Source organism: Hypanus sabinus, chromosome 27 (assembly GCF_030144855.1).
Source record: "Hypanus sabinus isolate sHypSab1 chromosome 27, sHypSab1.hap1, whole genome shotgun sequence".
Classification (NCBI taxonomy): domain Eukaryota; kingdom Metazoa; phylum Chordata; class Chondrichthyes; order Myliobatiformes; family Dasyatidae; genus Hypanus; species Hypanus sabinus.
The window spans coordinates 14,253,072-14,269,248 of record NC_082732.1 but is presented as its reverse complement, the minus strand read 5'-3'; the positions used below and the strand labels follow the sequence as shown (position 1 = coordinate 14,269,248).

Here is a 16,177-nt window from a genome sequence, read left to right as displayed (position 1 = left end):
TCAAAGGGGCCCGCCTCCCTATCGGCTTTGTTGTGTGGAGTGGCCGCACCTGCCAATAACAACTGGGACATCTCAGTTGTGAACTCTGCCACAAGCTCCTTTAACACTCCCTGGGGTGGGCTATCAGTAGTCACTTCAGCCAAGGGGGTAATACCCAGGACTGCACCCCACTGATGGAGGCCTCCAGTATCTCCGTCACATTCTCCTCCTCTCGTATTTCTCTGATCAGCTCAGCTAATGAGGGAGAGGGGCGTGTCTTATGAGACATTCAGAGATCCCAAGCAATCACGTCCTGTGACTGGGCAGCTTTCGCCACTTGGTGTATTCTTAACCGATTCATCTTTGAATGGCTCCTCTACACTGCAAGCAACTAAGCTGCCTCTGTAGCTGAAAAGTGTAGACGGAAAGTTTCTCCTCCTTTTCCTGAAACATGTTCCAAAATCCTGTCATAAGATCCGTTGGGCTTCCTGTCATGCCAGAAACATTTTCTAGCATTTGTATGTAGTCCGCAGAAGTATCAAAGCAGTTATTTGCCTTTAAGGATCTCACTACGTCAACAGTTGGCCCCTCAAACTCTCTACCAATCACTGTCTTTTTATGTCATCAGAGTACTGCCACTCATCCAGCACCTGAGGGGTCTGCTCTTCCCCCATCGGTGGTGGACTTCACTCCCGGGAATGTTCTCAACTTACGGTAACTAGGACCCTCTGTCTGTGCACTGGGCCATTTATTCGCCAGGGAGTTAAGAGCCGGTACCAACTCAGAATGCTTTCCCTTCTTTGGAGTACTCATTAGACCTTCCAAATCAGACCACTCCTTCCCCTCACTCTGCAGAAATGAGAGGAGCTTGTCTTTAAAGTCTCCACGACCCAAACCATAGAAAGCTCAGCTTCTGATTTGGCACCCTCGTCTAGAATCAGAATCAGAATCAGGTTTATTATCACCGGCATGTGTAGTGAAATTTGTTAATTTAGAAGCAGCAGTTCAATGCAATACAAGAAAAATAATAATAATAAATAAATCAATTGCAGTATATGCGATGTTTAACATGCCAAATATAGCGTTTAGACCGATGATCAAAAAGCGCAACTTTGGTTTCATCAAACCATAGAACTTTCTTCCAGCTGATGTCAGAATCTCCCACATGCCTTCTGGCAAACTCTAGCCAAGATTTCACATGAGTTTTTTTTCTAGCAGTGGCTTTCTCTTTGCCACTCTCCCATAAAGCTGCAACTGGGGAAGCACCCAGTCAGCAGTTGTTTTATGTGCAGCCTCTGCCATCTCAGCCACAGAAGCTCTGTACTCTCTGTAGAGAGAGTACAAAGGAGATTTACTAGAATGTTACCTGGGTTTCAGCACCTATGTTACAGAGAAAGGATGAACAAGTTAGGTCTTTATTCTTAGTAGCGTAGAAGGCTGAGGGGGGACTTGATAGAGGTATTTAAAATTATGAGGGGGATAGATAGAGTTGATGTGGATAGGCTTTTTCCATTGAGAGTAGGGGAGATTCAAGCAAGAGGACATGAATTGAGAGTTAAGGGGCAAACGTTTAGGGGTAACACGAGGGGGAACTTCTTTACTCAGAGAGTGGTAGCTGTGTGGAATGAGCTTCCAGTAGAAGTGGTAGAGGCAGGTTTGATTTTGTCATTTAAAAACAAATTGGATAGGTATATGGACAGGAAAGGAATGGAGGGTTATGGGCTGAGTGCAGGTAGGTGGGACTAGGTGAGAGTAAGTGTTCAACAAGGGCTGAGATGGCCCGTTTCCGTGCTGTAATTGTTATATGGTTATATGTATATTAAATAGATTAAGAAGTGTGCAAAAACAGAAATAATATATATTAAAAAATGAGGTGGTGTTCAAGGATTCAATATCCATTTAGGAATCAGATGGCAGAGGGGAAGAAGCAGTTCCTGAATCGCTGAATGTGTGCCTTCAGGCTACTGTACATCCTACCTGATTAACAGTGAGAAAAGGGCATGCCTTGGGTGCTGGAGGTCCTTAATAATGGATGCTGCCTTTCTGAGACACAGCTCCCTAAAGATGGGTACGTTGTAAGCTAGTATCCAAGATGAAACTGATGAAATTTATAACCCTCTGCAGCTTCTTTCGATCCTGTGCAGTAGCCCCCCCCCCCCCCACCCAATACCAGATAGTGATGTAGCCTGTCAGAATGCTCTCCATGGTACAACTATAGAAGTTTTTGAGTGTATTTTTTGACTTACCAAATCTCTTCAAACTCCTAATAAAGTATATTCTCTGTCTTGCTTTCTTTATAACTGCATTGATATGTTGGAACCAGGTTAGGTCCTCAGAGATCTTGACACCCAGGCACTTGAAACTGCTCACTCTCTCCAAGTCTGATCCCTCAATGAGGATTGGTATGTGTTCTTTTGTCTTATCCTTTCTGAAGTCCACAATCAGCTCTTACATCTTACTGATGTTGAGTACAAGGTTGTTGCTGTGACACCATTCCACTAGTTGGCATGTCTTGCTCTTGTATGCCCTCTCGTCACCACCTAAGATTCTACCAACAATGGTTGTATCATCAGCAAATTTATAGATGGTATTTGCCTAGCCACACAGTCATGCGTGTATAGTGAGTAGAGCAGTGGGCTAAGCACACACCCCTGAGGTGCACCAATGCTGATCGTCAGCGAGGAGGAGATGTTATCATCAATCTGCACAGATTGTGGTCTTCTGGTTAGGAAGTTGAGGATCCAATTGCAGAGGGAGGTATAGAGGCCCAGGTTCTGTAACTTCTCAATAAGGATTGTGGGAATGATGGTATTAAATGCTGAGCTATAGTCAATGAACAGCATCCTGACGTAGGTGCTAATGTTGTTCAGGTGGTCTAAAATCAGATGAAGAGCTATTGAGATTGTATCTGCCATTGACCTATTGTGGCGATAGGCAAATTGCAATGTGTCCAGGTCCTTGCTGAGGCAGGAGTTCAGTCTAATCATGACCAACCTCTCAAAGCATTTCATTACTGTAGATGTGAGTGCTACTGGGCGATTAAGGTAGCTCCTGGAAAGTATGGACAACTCACGGCCCCCCTCTCCCCGGGCCCCAATAGTACCAAGCAGTTCCACTGCCTAGGGTTCTAAGAGTAAACCTAGCAATTATAGGCTTGTAATTTTGATGTCAGTAGTGGGTAAATTAATGGAAAGTATTCTTAGAGATGGTATATATAATTACCTGGATAGACAGGGTCTGATTAGGAACAGCCAACATGGATTTGTGCGTGGAAGGTCATGTTTGACAAATCTTATTGAATTTTTTGAAGAGGTTACTAGGAAAGTTGACGAGGATAAAGCAGTGGATGGTGTCTATATGGAATTCAGTAAGGCCTTTGACAAGGTTCCGCACTGAAGGTTAGTTAGGAAGGTTCAATCGTTAGGTATTAATATTGAAGTAGTAAAATGGATTCAATAGTGGCTGGATGGGAGATGCCGAAGAGTAGTGGAGGATAACTGTTTGTCAGGTTAGAGGCTGGTGACCAGTGTACTGGGTCCAATGTTGTTTGTCATATAAATTAGCTTTCTGGATGATAGGGTGGTAAATTGGATTAGTAAGTGTGCAGGTGATACTAAGGTAGGTGGCGTTGTGGATAATGAAGTAGGTTTTCAAAGATTGCAGAGAGATTTAGGCCAGTTGGAAGAGTGGGCTGAAAGATGGCAGATGGAGTTTAATGCTGATAAGTGTGAGGTGCTACATTTTGGTAGGATTAATCAAAATAGGACATTTAAGGTAAATGGTAGGGAATTGAAGAATGCAGTAGAACAGAGTGATCTAGGAGTAATGGTGCATAGTTCCCTGAAGGTGGAATCTCATGCGGATAGGGTGGTGAAAAAAGCTTTTGGTATGCTGGCCTTTATAAATCAGAGCATTGAGTATAGGAGTTGGGATGTAATGTTGAAATTGTGCAAGGCATTGGTAAGGCTGAATTTGGGGTATTGTGTACAGTTCTGGTCACCAAATTATAGGAAAAATGTCAACAAAATAGAGAGAGTACAGAGAAGATTTACTAGAATGTTACCTGGTTTTCAGCACCTAAGTTACAGAGAAAGGTTGAACAAGTTTGGTCTTTATTCTTTGGAGTGTAGAAGGTTGAGGGGGGTCTTGATAGAGGTATTTAAAATTATGAGGGGTATAGATAAAGACATGGGATAGACTTTTTACATTGAGAGTAGGGGAGATTCAAACAAGAGGACATGAGTTGAGAGTTAGGGGCCAAAATTTTAGGGGAAAAACGGGGGGGGGGGGGGGAGATCTTCCTTACTCAGAGAGTGGTAGCTGTGTGGAATGAGCTTCAGGTAGAAGTGGTAGAGGCAGTTCGATATTGTCATTTAAAGTAAAATTGGATAGGTATATGGACAGGGAAGGAATGGAGGGTTATGGGCTGAGTGCAGGTCGGTGGGACTAGATGAAAATAAGTGATCAGCACGGACTAGAAGGGCCGAGATCGCCTGTTTCCGTGCTGTAATTGCTATATGGTTATATTACGTCAGCACTAGTCTGAACTAAAACAAGTCATTGCTTGTCATTTTGTTAAACGTCTGTTCCATGATCATAACTGTTCCTAATGCTTTTCCGGTACTTAAAGTCCGAATTAATAATTCGTCGGGGATATGAATGCTTACCCCACTCAATGCACATGCCTTCGTTACCTATATCCCCATGGATTCACAACACCACTCAACCCCTTCAGCATTAATAACCATGTATCTTAATTACTTTATCGGACAATAGTTTAGCACAGGTGTAAACACACAACCCACTGGATTAATGCCCAGGGCAATCACACAGCATCCAATGAAAATTGATCCTGGATGGGCCTCCACAAGTAAAACCCCGCTGGTTTCCTTGGCTTCGTAAGTCTAGGGAAGACACCCTCTGCTCCTGCTAAATCTGTGAGACTGACACCACTCTCCCACCTCAAGCCCCGGTTTGTGTGGGTGCTCTACAATTTGCTACCCTGTTACAAGTTAGTGCCACAAAATAACAGACAGTATGCTGCATACGATTATATTTATGAATCTTACTCAACTAAAAGGTTAGTAAAGAAAAAACAAAGGGCCCATTTTAATCAAACAGTCAAATGTACATGTTGGAGCTCAATACTTCACTGATTCTCAGTGGATCTCAGCACCTGGCTCCCTCAAATCATGGTCCCACACCTGGTCAAATTCTACGACTGGTTCTGTCCAGCATCTTCTCTCTTAAATTAAATTTCCTGCTGAACAAACACCAGCTCAGGACCAACCTTGGTGTCCCTCAACAAAAACCTCTATTTCCACCATCCTAATTGGATGACACACATTCCTCATCAATGCTTATCTTCAACAATAACCCAAATATGTTGAAAGCACAGAGGACTGCTCTTACAGAACTGTTAAGTGAAATACCTATAACATAGCAATAAGAATGTGAACCAGGGCAATAAGTATATACATTATTACAAATATATAATGTATATAATGCATTTAGAAACGAGATGTTTCTCTGAACCAAGGTGTAAAGCACAGTAGTACACAATTACACACAACACATGGTAATACACAATAGGCCTAGAGTGCTTAATTCATCTGGAACAACAAACCCGCCATCCTATGAACTGGTCTGGTGAGCAGACTGTGCATTTGCTTTTTTGCAACAAATACTTATGCATGTTGAGAGATTGGAGCTGCAGGGGTGTTCAAGATGTCGATTCACCTCAGCTTTTTATAATTGAAGCAAGAGGTCTCAACTGTTATGTTCAAAACACTGGTAGGGAAGCTCAGCATATTATTCACCCAGTAACTGGTTGTTGAAATTTAATTTTAACCTTCAGTGATTCATGGGCAAGGGCACCCAGATATCTGAAACTATTTCTTTATACATTTCTTGACATCCTTGATATGTAGAGAGCCGGTATACAAAGTGTCACATAGTTATTCAACAGAGAAACAGACTCTTCAGCTTAACTAATCTATGTTGACCTAGCCAGTCTCATTTGCCAGTGCTTGGTCCATAACTTTACAAGCCTTTCCTGTTCATGTTCCTGTGCAACTGCCTTTTAAAAATTGTTATTGTACCTGCTTCAGTATCTTCCTCTGGGTGATTATTCCACATATATTTCCCCTCTATGTAAAGCATGAATTGCTGCTCAAGTTCCTATTAAATCTTTTCCCGCTCATCTTTAACATTTGCCCTCTGGTTCCTGATTCCTCAGTCCTGGGACAAAGTGCTTAAAAAGGGATGAAGGAGAGTTATTTCAATTAACTGAGTCACTGAATATAAGCGTAGGGAGGTTATTATGCTAGAAGCATATAAAGATGTGACTTTGACAAAAATTAGATTATGACATACAGTTTTGACTAGCATGCTACAAATGATGTTTGCTAATACTGGGGAAGGTACAGAGGAGCTTTGTGAGTTTTGTCAGGCATGCTTGCAGATGTTCTGTCTTTTTAGAAGCATAAATTTAATTTAAGTGCATAAAGTTTTGTGAATACAGTCTGAATTAAGAATTAAAATCTGTCTTCCTTAGTAGCTTGATAAATGACCTAGCCACAAAATTCACGTCATTGTAAGAAGGATTAGAGACTTGAGAGGAACTGTTTACATCCAAAAGCTAGATATGGACAAGTACTTTGTACTTGGAGGGCTGGTAGAGGCAGAAATTTAATTACTGTTGTTTCTGACAGTTGGTACATCAGTTTAAATGCATGTTATTTCTTTACTTGTCATATGTCAAATAGTCAAGGCTATTCATTTTATTTTTGTAGTGAAGACTGATGACCTTAAATTCAGTAAATTCCCATTAATTCCCTTCTTCCACTTATTTTCCTGTAGTGTATTCTGTCTCACCTGCTCATCATCTTTACCTTAATGTATACCGATCTAGGGGTAATTCATTTACAGTAGCCATTATTAGGGAATCTGAGTAACTGAAGAATTGTACTTCTGTTCAGACACCAGAAGTTTACTTTACAAGTATGCTGCCTAGTTCTTTATAAATTACCATAATATGTGTTGTAAGAATGTAATAAACAGGGGATGAGAATTTGCACAATGGTAATCAATAGGGTGGGTAGGGATTTGGTGGTTGCAGTCATTGGAAGCAAAATATGGTAGAAATATTTCACAATCAAATAGGCCACTGCAAAATTTACTATTTTAAAGGAGAAAGCATTAGTCATTGTTTATCTGTAATTGAAGTTTTTCTTTACATATTTTAAAATGCTGCAACAAATAATGGCAACCTTTCTAGGCAAGGTATGAGATCAGTATGACTCACTTACGGAAAATTATGCTGTTTGCCCCAAATGAAAGGGGAACTGATGTCTTAAGATTATTTTATAGCCAAGCCAAATCAGATGATTTATTAATTATATTAATGGAAAATCATATTATTTTTCAGCAAACTTACACACCTTATGGACTTCCCTTTTTGACAGCTTTCTAGATAGGCTTTGAAGTCCAAGCACAAGCCCTTTGGGGCTGCAGTCTGACTATTGGAAACAGCTTTATACTTCTTTGAGTCTGCACGGGTGTTTTGATTACACTCTTGTCCCACATTGGATCACTTCTGCTGTGAGTGATGCTGTTTTGACGCAGGGAGTCACATAGAGAAAACAGAAGATTATTTCACTTGTGAGTTATTTCCAGATCACCTTTATGAAGGACTCAGCAGCACCTGGTAAAGAGTAACTGCTGTACATCAATTCAAAGGCAATATTATCATCACAATAAAACATAGTGAGTGAGTGTAACTGAGGGGTCTTTGCCCCTTAAGTGTCTTGGGTTTTTAGCTTGGTGAGCTGCTGAATTCACAGTATCTCATTACCATTTATCTTTGTCTTGATTTGAATGTAGGAGTGGTTTTTATTATCCTACCTTTTCCTTTACCTTTCTGCGGATGGAGGGCCTGCAGTTTCAGTTCAGGGTTGTGAGTGAGGGTGTAGATGTGGATCAGTTAAATTTATAATATTAACTGTGTGTGACATCTGTGTGTAAAAGTACAGTACTTGTGCTTTAACTACCTTGTAAGATTTAAGATATCTTCTGGTATTTGTTAATTCTTCAGGGATTCTATTTCCTGTAGAAGAGCACTCCTGCCACTGGCTGTGAAGCTTTTCTGGGGCTTTGTCCTTGTATTTTCTAATTGAAAAGTGAAAAATAAACTGTAGGTTCTCAAGATTTTAAATAAAAGCAAAACACAAATCTTAAAACATTCAGCAAGTTAGGCAGCTTCTTTGCAGAGAGAAGCTACTGTTTCAGGTTTATTACCTTTCTGATGAACGGTCATTGGCCTGAACTATTAGCCTGTTGCCTGAATCAGAATTAGGTTTATAATCTCAGATGTATGTCATGAATTTTATTGTTTTTCAGTAACAGCTTAGTGTTTATACATAAAAGAATGCGATAGGTTACAATAAGAAATATAAAAATCAATAGTGGAAAAAGAGAGCAAAATATTGAGATAGTGTTCATGGACCATTTGGAAATCTGATGGCAGAGGGAAGAAGCGATTCCTAAAAAGTTGAGTATGGGTTTTCAGGCTTCTGTAATTCTCCCTGATGATGGTAATATGAAGAGAGCATTTCCTGGATGGTGAAGGTCCTTAATGATGGATATTGCCTTTGTGAAGAATCGCCATTTGAAGATATCCTTGGTGGTGGGGTAACTGGTGCCCATGATGGAGCTGGTTGAATCTACAATCCTTTGCAGCTTTTTTGAACCTATACATTGGAGTCTCCATACCAGGTGGTGAAGAAACCAGTCAAGGCAACAATTGTACCAGTGCCTAAGAAGAATAGCGTGGGCTGCCATAATGACTATCACCTGGTAGCACTCACATCGACAGTGATGAAATGCTTTGAGAGGTTGGTCATGGCTAGACTGAACCCCTGCCTCAGCAAGTACCTGGAGCCATTGCAATTTGCCTATCGCCACAGTAGGTCAACGGCAGACGCAATCTCAATGGATCTCCACATGGCTTTAGACCACGTGGACAACACAAACACCTACGTCATGATGCTGTTCATTGACTATAGCTCAGCATTTAATACCATCATTCCCATAATCCTGATTGAGAAGTTGCAGAACATGGGCCTCTGTACCTCCCTCTGCAATAGGATCCTTGACTTCCTAACTGGCAGACCACAATCTGTGTGGATTGACGATAACATATCCTCCTTGCTGACGCTCAACACTGGTACACCTCAGGGGCTGGGCATAGTTCAAATACCATCTATAAATTTGCTGACGATAGAATCTCAGGTGGTGACAAGGGGGCGTACTGGAGTGAGATATGCTAAATAGGAGTGGTGCCGCAGCAACAACCTTGCTCTCAACGTCAGTAAGACGAATGCTGATTGTGGACTTCAGGAACGGTAAGACGGAGGAACACATACCAATCCTCATGGAGAGATCAGAAGTGGAGAAAGAGAGCAGCTTCAAGTTCTTGGATGTCAAGATCTCTGAGGATCTAACCTGGTCCCAACATATCGATGCAATTATAAAGAAAGCAAGACAGAGAATATACTTTATTAGGAGTTTGAAGAGATTTGGTATGTCAACAAATACACTCAAAAACTATAGTTGTACCATGGAGAGCATTCTGACAGGCTGCACCACTGTTTGGTATGGAGGAGCTACTGCACAGGACCGAAAGAAGCTGCAGAATGTTGTAAATCTAGTCAGCTCCATCTTAGGTACTAGCCTACAAAATGCCCAGGACATCTTTAGGGAGCAGTGGCTCAGAAAGGCAGCGTCCATTATTAAGGACCTCCAGCACCCAGGGCATGCTCTTTTAGAAACATAGAAAATCTACAGCACAGAACAGGCCCTTCAGCCCACAAAGCTGTATTGACCATGTCCTTTCCTGAGAAATTACCTAGAGTTACCCATAGCCCTATATTTTCCTGTGCTCTGTATACCTGTCCCAGAGACTCTTAAAAGACCCTATCGTATCCACCTCCACCACAGTCGCTGGCAGTCCATTCCAAGCACTCACCATTCTCTGCATATAAAAACTTACCCCTGAACCTACTTCTAAGCACCTTAAAACTATGCTTTCTTGTGCTAGCCATTTCAGCCCTTTGAAAAAACCTCTGATTATCTACATGATCAATGCCTCCCGTCATCTTATACACCTCTGTCAGGTCACCTCTCATCCTCTGTCGCTTCAAGGAAAAAAGGCTGAGTTCACTCAACCTATTCTCATAAGGCATGCTCCCCAATCCAGGCAACATCCTTGTAAATCTCCTCTGTACCCTTTCTATGGTTTCCACATCCTTCCTATAGTGAGGCAACCAGAACTGAGCACAGTACTCCAAGTGGGGTCTGACCAGGGTCCTATATAGTCGCAACATTACTTCTTAGCTCCTAAATTCAATTTGACGATTGATGAAGGCCAATATACCATATGCTTTCTTAACCACAGAGTCAACCTGTGCAACAGCTTTGAATGTCCTATGGACTTGGACTTCAAGATCCTTCTGATCCTCCACACTGCCAAGAGTCTTAATACTATATTCTGTTACCATATTTGACCCCCAAAATGAACCACTTCACACTTACCTGGGTTGAACTCCATCTGCCATTTCTCAGCCCTGTTTTGCATCCTTTCAATGTCCTGGTGTAACTTCTGACAGCCCTCCACGCTATCCACAACACCTCTAACCTTTGTGTCATCAGCAAATTTACTAATCCATCCCTTCACTTCCTCATCCAGGTCATTTATAAAGATCATGAAGAGTAGGGGTCCCAGAACAGATCCCTAAGGCACACCAGTGGTGACTGACCTCCATCCAGAATATGACCCATCTATAACCACTTTTTGCTTTTTTTGGGCGAACCATTTCTGGATCCACAAAGCAATGCCCCTTTGGATCCCATGCATCCTTACTTTCTCAATAAGCCTTGCATGGGGTACCTTTGTCAAATGCCTTGCTGAAATCCATATACACTACATCTACTGTTCTACCATCATCAATATATTTAGTCACATCCTCAAAAAATTCAATCAGGCTTGTAAGGCATGACCTACCTTTCACAAATCCATGCTGAGTATTCCTAATCATATTTGCCTCTCCAAATGTTCATAAATGCTGCCCCTCAGGATCATCTCCATCAACTTACCAACCACGGAACTAAGACTCATTGGTCTATAATTTCCTGGGCTATCTCTACTCTCTTTCTTGAATAATGGAACATCATCTGCAACCCTCCAATCCTCCAGAACCTTTCCCGTCCTCATTGATGATGTAAAGATCATCGCCAGAGGTCAGCATTCTCCTCCCTCGCCTCCCACAGTAGCTGGGGGTACATCTCGTCCGGTCCCGGTGACTAATCCAACTTGATCCTTTCCAAAAGCTCCTGCACATCCTCTTTCTTAATATCTACGTTCTCAAGCTTTTCAGTCCGCTGTAAATCATCCCTACAATCACTAATGTCCTTTTCCGTAGTAAATTCTGAAGCAAAGTACTCATTAAATACCTCTGCTATCTCCTCTGGTTCCATACTCACTTTTCAACTGTCACACTTGATTGGTCCTATTCTCTCATGTCTTAACCTTGTTATGAATGTACCACAGCTCTGAGGGGCCGAAGGGTGCGGGGTAGCCCCCTCCTTTGTGAGAATCGCAAGATCACTGTTGATTTGGGTCAGGAGACCCAGGAAATGAGAGAGAGACATGCAGAATGTCTTGTTCCCCCCGGCGATATAAGGCTACGGGAAACGGCCATTGTCTCTTGGAGATGAACTTGTGTATTACAATACTGTGCTACGTGGAAGCCCTCAGGCAAAGTGGGCTGGTTGAGGGAGGGATTGCATCACCCCCAACCTGATTGACATCTGAGACCATGTGAGCCAGGATAAAAGAGGGTCTGTGGGAACAGCCCCTCAGACGCACCAGAAGAAACGCCAGCGATCCCGTAATAGTGGAAGCCGGTGGGGAGGCCACGTGCTTTCAGTTCTATTTGCCCCGGAACCGGTGCCCTTTACCACGGAATAATGGCTTTTAGCTAACAACGGGGAAACCAACTCCCAACGACTTGAAGGATTGGCATCATAAAAGAACTGGGCACGTTTAACCCGTCTTTCTCTCAAACCCAAAACGCTGCAGCTTGAATGAACTAACAGTGACTTTTATATTTCCATTGGACAATACATTATCCCCTAGACAACGATAGAGCTATTTCTTATTGATTATTATTATACCCGCGCTTTTAGATTTAGTATTGACGACGTATATTATCTGTATGTTTGCATTGATCTTATTTTTGTGTATCTTTATCAATAAATACTGTTAAAAATAGTACCATCAGACTTCAACTGACCTCTCTATCTTTGCTGGTAAGTGACCCAGTTACGGGGTTCGTAACAACCTCTTGCTCATCACATACTTGTAGAATGCCTTGGGGTTTTCCATAATCCTGTCCATCAAGGCCTTCTCATGGCCTCTTTTGTCTCCTAATTTCTTTCTTGAACTCCTTCCTGCTAGCCTTATAATCTTCTGCATTCATATCATTACCGAGCTTTTTGAACCTTTCGTAAACCCTTATTTTCTTCTTGACTAGATTTACAACAGCCTTTGTACACCACGGTTCCTGTACCCTACCATCCTTTGCCTGTCTCATTGGAACATAGCTATGCAGAACTCCACATAAATATCCCCTGAACATTTTCCACATTTTTTCCATACATTTCCTTGAGAACATCTGTTTCCAATTTATGCTTCCAAGTTCCTGCCTGATAGCCTCATATTTCCCCTTACTCCAATTTAACACTTTCCTATCTCGTCTGTTCCTATCCTTATCCAATGCTATTGTAAAAGAGATAGAGTTGTGATCACTATCTCCATAATGCTCTCCCACTGAGAGATCTGACACCTGACTAGGTTCATTTCCCAATACCAGATCAAGTGCAGCCTTTCCTCTTGTAGACTTATCTACATATTGTGTCAAGAAACCTTCTTGAACACACCTAACAAGCTCCATCCCATCTAAACCCCTCGCTCTAGGGACATGCCAATCAATAGGGTGAGGTGGAGATTAAATGTGTGGCTGAGGGATTGGAGCAGGGAGCAGTGATACAAATTTCTGGATCATTAGGATCTCTTTAGGGGCAGGAGTGACCTGTACAAAAAGGACAGGTTGCACTTGACTCCCAGGGGGACCAATATCCTGATTTTAAAAAAAATGCAGTGAAAATATACCTGATTCTGGTTCTGTTACATCCAGTATGTGCTGTGTAAAATAATATCTCCAAAAATGTGCAAACACGAGGAAATCTGCAGATACTGGAAATTCAAACAGCAACACACACAAAATGCTGGTGGAACACAGCAGGCCAGGCAGCATCTTGAGGGAGAAGCACTGTCGACGTTTTGGGCCGGGACCCTTCATCTCTAAAAATGTTTTGGAATTGTTAAAGATGCTGCATAAAAACAAGTGTTTGATGTTAACAATAGAATCCAGACAGTCTGCTATTGTCTTCTCCCTAGATATTTGAATATTGTGTGTGCTGCACCAAGAAATCTTCAGTCTAGATCTACTCCCTGAAATTAATGTGGGCTTGGCACGTTGGGCTGCACATGGATCTGATCTGGCTGACTGGACGTTGCAAAGCACATGAATATCACAGAATGCTGTGTAGCTAGTTGGCTGTGACTGTATAGCATTTAACTATGTATTTTATATCTAGGAATTTTGGGATTTTTTTATACAACGTACAATCCCTCTAAGCTTAAATTAGATTAAATATCCAGAGAAACTAATTACATTTTAGATTTCTTTTTCAAATTGAAGCTGTACTGTGTAATATGTGATTACTTCTTCATCACTGTGTTATATTAGTTATGTTATAAAATATTCTAAAATAGTTTTCTTTTGTGTTTACCCATTTCAATACCTTTCTTAAATAGTTTTTACAATTGGAGACTATAGGGAAGTGGCCCACCTTAAGATGTCCGCAACAAAACCAAGGGAGAACATCCAGGGTTGTTAGGTAGTCAGGTACTCACTGTCTGGTGGATATCGTAATTCTGCCATTGTCGCATAAAATCCAAAAGATATGCAATACAGATTATGCCATCAGCCTGTTATTTTGGAACCACCTACAAGAAATAGGCATTGTTTATACTAATTAGTTGGCGTTGGCTTTAGTGAAGTCACTTGCCTTCTTTTCAAATATTTGATAGGTATCTGTGATTCACAACTATATTTATGTGTAAGAGTTGTTATGGATAGAGGAGTTAGCAGAACCATTATTGGTTAGGTCTTGGTTATAGCTTGGCGTGGATTGAAGGCTGAGTGGTTTTCAGTGGATTGATCTCATGACAAAAATAGCCCTTTTCTCTTTTGTCTGACTGCAGTTTGCTGAAGAAATCTCTGATTCTCAGAAGCCGTATCCAGCTGGCAGAAATGGTTAAGCACCAATTCTTTGGTATAGTTTTCCACTTGGAGTATGTATTCTGTACCTCCACAGGACAAAAAGGAACGGTAAGTCAGTGGAACCTACCTTCTGCTTTGACTTCAGCTATGATTCCAACAACTGTTTATTCAAACTATGATGTAACTGCTATTTGTCTTAAGGTTTCCCTGCCGCCTCTATGGGAGAGTTACAGCTGAAATGTTAACTATTTCTTGAAAGCTTATCAAACTGCTATGGTTTTAATTTGATGTCTGTTTGCTGAACTAATTGTTTGCACTTCTTTTGCTCAGTTGAAATTTGTTTGGTGATGCATGATGAAATCTAGAAAATGTTATAGTTTACTTAAATTGTAACCCCAAATGATGCACACATTATGTTATTATATAAACAGTTTTGCTTGACATTCATGTGTCTGGTATCAGTTGCTTTTGGTTGAATCATTCAGGGTCTTGTAGTTCAGAGAGTACAATCATGCACCTGAATACAACTATTTCAATACTTATGGTGACATGGTAGTGTGTAGTTAGTGCAATAGTTTATTATATCAGCGATTGGGAAAATGATTAATGAGGTAGTGAAGGAAACAAAATAATACTTATCACCCAATCACTGAGCCAATCTATACTATGCTGGAGGGAAACTCAAGTGTATGACAGCCTTTTCTAGTCTCTTTTGCTTTTTCTCTCTCCCTCTTGCTCTGTGTCTTATATCTCTTTGCACCAGTCGTGACCCAGCTTAAGAGATGATTCCAACATGTGCAAAGACATTTACCCTTTCATACCATTCAAAACTCCTTGCCCTAGTACTTACTCATGCTAAGGTCCCAGTTGGTACCTGCAGCTGCACATCTTAGTATTTCTAGACAAGCATACATTAAAAATTTTTATCTACTCTCAAAGCTGTGAACTCCTTCCTTAAAATATTCACCATGGACTGGTTCCCTGTTACTTTCTCAAAACATTCCCACATTCCACATTTTGTCTTACAACCTCCACTTCGTATCATACTTAAGTGCATATACCAAGGAGGAAATCAAATATGACTCCCGACAAATTTAACTTTTTCCTTTCATGTCCCTTGTCTATGAATGCATGAAACATAATGTAGGAATAAACACTCATTTTGAGTTTCAGAGACTGAAAATTTCAGATGGCATCTGAGGAGTCTTCAATGTGTTCTAACAAAGCATGATGTCAGCAGTGTCTCTTTAAATTAGAAAACCGAAAAGCAGAATCATTATCACTTCCATGTGTCATGAATGTTTTTGTTTTATAGCAGCAGACAGTGCAACATGTAAAAAAACACTATAAGTTACTAAATAAATAGAAGTAGATTTATAATGCCCATCATTTTCCCTTCAAAAATGTGAAATTAGCCTTAAAAAATTGATTAAGTGCTTGGCATTCAGTATCCGACTTTATACAGGACTTATGAGTTCCTGAAGTACATATGTAGTGTTGCACATGCAAGCAGACTGTTTTTGCTTATTCCTCATGGAAAGCAACAACACACATTCTTGCTGGTATGGAAGAATATCAGTGGAGAATGATAGAGGGCCCAGGTTCAGTCAGTGGGGCATTACCCTTTGCAGATTGTGCAGGTCGAATTTAACAATGGGTCACATAACTCTGTTGGAGCTTGTGACAATGCTTCTGAGATTCTCTGGGAGAAAAGAAAAAAAAAACCTCTAATTTGATGGACATACTTGTTTTCCTGGCTTGAGAACCCCGACCCACAACATTTGGCCGTT

At 41.1% G+C, this 16,177-nt stretch overlaps 1 protein-coding gene across 4 annotated transcripts in view; it reads left to right on the top strand.

Annotated features, from left to right (window-relative positions):
- Positions 1-16,177, top strand: part of nphp4 (nephronophthisis 4) — a 417,576-nt gene that overhangs the window by 138,245 nt on the left and 263,154 nt on the right. For all 4 annotated transcript variants that reach the window (XM_059951738.1, XM_059951740.1, XM_059951739.1 and 1 more), the window contains exon 8: positions 14,369-14,495. In XM_059951738.1, coding sequence (XP_059807721.1) covers positions 14,369-14,495 — 127 coding nt within the window. The remainder of the gene's footprint in view (positions 1-14,368; positions 14,496-16,177) is intronic.